Genomic DNA, 3,972 nt, shown 5'->3' on the forward strand with positions numbered 1-3,972 from the left:
AGCAGAGCAATGAAGCAATTAATGAAAACCCTCAAAGTTAAAATTATGCAATCAGTTCACTCTACTGTCGACTTCAATGGTGAGTCAGACACATCCTTTGCACACAAATATAATAAGAATGGACTGCTTTTAAAGGTGGAAAATAAGAAGAAAAATACATGTGATTAGACAGTTTTTTGAAAGAAAACAAAATCAGCAATTTCTCCTCTATTTTTGAGTTGATCACGAACTGAAGCCAAGGTGCATCGACTTCCCTTCATTATTATTATATTTTTCTTTCATTTTACTCATATTTGGACATTGGCCAACAATTGTTGTCCCGTGAACTTTGCCACACCAATACAAGAGCATGTTTTGGCTTTGTTTATATCTGCATTGCGCGTCCCTCTAATTTTGTTCTCAATTTATCAACAACATGCACAATCAAGATCATGTTCTTTTGTCTTCTCATGCATTCTTCTACAATACTCCTATTCAATAATAATTGAAACACCAACAAGTTTTAACACATTTGTCACAAGTTATGGAGTTATGCTTCTAGTTCCAGGTTTAATCCATAAACAATGTGTATGAAGATTAATTTGTCAGAAAAGCATCCCAACTTAATGTGATATCAATAACTTGAGTGAATTAATCTCATGACGGCATGTAGGTTGTGGAGATACTTTTGTCCAACCAAAAAATAATAAATTGAATCAAAACATACACAAACAAAAAAACTAACCAATACCACTATCAGTGAACTCATCAGTGTAACACTCCAATCATCAGGGAAGCCAAGCCATAATAAACACTTGAATTTTTTTTGGTTTGAGACAGGTGTCCTCCTTTGGAGGCAATCTTGTTCGAGCAAAAAACATCCACAATAAACACTTGAAGTTGAAGCTAATGATGATTTTGAGTAAATAATAATAGTAATAATAATCATGATATAGAATATACCTTGTTCTTCCTAAAGTAAAAGCCATAACTTAAGCTTTCCTATAAGAGGTAAAAGTAAAAAATTACATTGCTTAAAATTTTGAAAATTAGAAAGAAATTGTTCTTGAGTGGAATAGCAATAAACTGCTAAATTTTCTTAGCAGAATTGATTGATCTTGTTTCTTTTCTTTCCTCAATCAGCAGTAGCCCAGCTCATATCATTCTCAAAGATCCAGTGACAAACCTCAATCCGACCCGGACCCGACCCGAGAGAAAGAAAAGCTCCATGGGTGGGGCTCCAATCAGAGGTATCCACATGACAAACAGCAACACCATGGTTGATCTTGGCCTTGGTATTCGGGTCAAGAAGATCCGCTTGGTAGACCCGAACCTTAGGAAGAGAGTGACAGTAGTAGAGAAGATAAGGAAACAAGCTCTGGTGGCAAGAAACCGACCGGGTCACCTTCCCACCGTTGACCCCTTGAACCCGACCCACCATCACTTTCTTGTTCGACCCGTTTACATTCTCGGTGGTTCTCACCACCACATTGCGGCCGAGAACAGAGGTGGCGAAATCAACCATATCCTCAATGGACCCCACACACCGCTTGGTCTCACCCCGGCTAGGGACTCTCTCACACTCTTGCAGTGAATCCCTCATCATCTTCTCCATGGAGCCATTATCAGAAGCTTTGAACATTTGTTTCAGCTCAGAAATCTTCGAGGTTGAGAATGGTAATTTCGCGAGAATGCTCCGGGGTAAAAACGACCTTTTAGGCATTTTATCTCTAATGTCTGGCATAGGGATAACAGTTCCTTCTTTCAGTGTTTTCTCTCTAAAGAATTTGCCCGGTTCAACCCATCTTTTTACCAAATTGCCACTCGCCGGAGTTTTCAGCAGCTTCTGATTTTCCAGTGAAGTGCTCACGTTGGTGTATTGGGAGAATGATACACCGTCTTTCGTGTACTCCTTGAACGTGTTGTTGACGCCGTAGCCTTTGAAATCCACCTTGGTTTCGCCCTTGGCGCTTTTGGCGTAGCCGGTGAATGTGTCGGTTCCTTCGTTGAACGATTTGCCGTAGTTGGTGAAACCGACATCGGCGGCGTTGGCGGATTTGGCGTAGGAGGTGAAGGAGTCGGCGCCGACGTTGGCTTGGTCGCGGTAGTTGGTGAAATGCTCGGTGGCGCCGTTGCCGCCGGAGGCGTAGTTGGTGAACGTGTTGGTGGGGTTGTTCATGTCGATGCCGTAGCCTTTGAACGTGTCGTTGGCGGCGTTGGCGTTCTCGGCGTAGTTGGAGAATCCGGACCCGACGACGTTGGAGCTTTTTCCATAGGAGGTGAACTCGTCGGTGGGGCCGTTTCCGTTCTTGCCGTAGCTGGTGAACGATTGGTCTCCGGCATTGCCGTTTTCTGAGTAGGCGGTGAACGATTGGGTTCTCCCGTTGGCGTCGTCGGAGTAGGAGGAGAATCGGAGGTCAGGGACGTTGACTTGGTCGGAGTAGCGCTTGAACTCGCCAGCGCCGCCGGTGGCTCCGGCGGCGTAGGTGTGGAAGCTCTGGTCCACCACGTTGCCGTCGGAGCCATAGCTGAGGAAACTCTCCTTGTGTCCGGCGGAGTTGCGGCTGTAGCGGCGGAAATCGTTCACCGGAATATTCTCCCCGTCGGAGTAGTTCTTGAACGAGTCGACCCCGCCGGGTCGACCCGTTCCGTAGTTGGTGAAGTTCTTGTCCCGGTACACGGCGAAGCTGGCGTCCTTGTCGTGCTTCTCGAGGCTGGGGCCAACCTCCGGGAAGCAGAGGAGGTTCGCAGCGGAGCAAAACTCCGGCAGGCGCGTGGAGAGTGCGCCGCCGGCAGCTAGCTTGGCGAACGAGGCGGAATCCACTGCGCTCAGCGGCGACGCTTTCGTCAACAGGAACGACGGCTTGGGCAGCCCGTTGCGGATCTCCTTGTCCCAATACCGCACCACATAGGCCTTCGGGGTGAAGGGATTTTTGTCTCCGGCCACCGCATCGGCGGCGGAACCAACCTGCATTGATGAACATGAACACCCATTTTAGAAACTACAATGGGTGGTGTAAAACAATTCAAAAAATTGAAACATTACTTGTCCTTACATTGAGATTTGAGAAGAAGAAGAAGAGGATAAAGAAACAGAAGAAGGTGTGTTGTTTGTTCATAGTAGTACTAGTTTTCCTCCAAAGAGTTGAGAATGTTGGTTGAGTGGTTTGTGTTGTATCCAAATCTTTATATCAAGTGGAAATGTTATGTTCCATCCTCTCCTATGGGTGAATGCTGAGAATTTACTGCAAATTCAATTGACAACAAAACAATAGTAACACTAATTAGTTGTAACAACATTAAATTAATAGGGAGTGAACCAATACAAATAATGCAAAACAAAAAATTGAGTGAACTAAGAGAGTGAGAGAGCAATGTAGATACCAGAGAGTAATAGAAACAAATGCAATAAGTCAATAGAGATAAAAGAGGGTGAGGAAGGGGCAAAAAACTAGTACTACTATTTGAAATTGGAGTGGAGATTGGACTTTTTGAAGAGCAAAGAGGATTTACCTTGATCTGGTGGACAGTTTGCATGAACAATACGCATGGGGATAGGAGGGTATTTATAGCCCTTGAAACGCCAAATGACGCGCATTCTATTTACTTTCAGTATGAATTCTTTTTGGTGTTTTGATTTTTTTTCTTTCTAAAGTTAGAAACAATCTATTAGAGTATTAGTGTAAAATTTGTTTATACAAATAACTAATTGATTTCTGCAAAATAAAAAATACATTCTTGCAAGAAATAAAAAATAATTATGGATTGAGTTATAAGAATCAACACGTACACATTTACTTATTGCTAAATTATAATACATATCTTAGCATATTGCAGTTAAAAATGTCTAGCACACTCGTGCATCAGTCAATCAAATGTAATTTTTTCATAAATACTTATTTAAGAGATAGGGTCAATTGAGTGTCAAAATAATTTTGACATCGAATCCTATTCGTTTATTTGTGATTTATTTCCTTCAAATCATCAATAGAC

At 42.7% G+C, this 3,972-nt stretch overlaps 1 protein-coding gene across 1 annotated transcript; it reads right to left on the minus strand.

The window, feature by feature from the left end:
* Positions 1-879: 879 nt before the first annotated feature.
* LOC130740005 (polygalacturonase 1 beta-like protein 3) lies at positions 880-3,587 on the minus strand. Its single transcript, XM_057592490.1, has 3 exons — positions 3,493-3,587; positions 3,036-3,224; positions 880-2,947 (listed from the first exon to the last, which is right to left on the minus strand). Exons 2-3 carry the CDS (start codon positions 3,096-3,098, stop codon positions 1,115-1,117), a joined length of 1,896 nt encoding a protein of 631 aa, XP_057448473.1. The 5' UTR covers positions 3,099-3,224; positions 3,493-3,587; the 3' UTR covers positions 880-1,114.
* Positions 3,588-3,972: the final 385 nt, after the last annotated feature.

This window comes from Lotus japonicus, chromosome 2 (assembly GCF_012489685.1).
Source record: "Lotus japonicus ecotype B-129 chromosome 2, LjGifu_v1.2".
In the NCBI taxonomy this organism is placed as follows: Eukaryota; Viridiplantae; Streptophyta; class Magnoliopsida; order Fabales; family Fabaceae; genus Lotus; species Lotus japonicus.

Bases quoted from the DNA above. Each gene is read 5' to 3' on its own strand.
- LOC130740005 (XM_057592490.1), bottom strand. From the start codon at position 3,098: ATGAACAAACAACACACCTTCTTCTGTTTCTTTATCCTCTTCTTCTTC. The intron at 2,948-3,035 runs GTAAGGACAAGT...TCATCAATGCAG, and splicing joins TCTTCTTCTCAAATCTCAAT to GTTGGTTCCGCCGCCGATGC.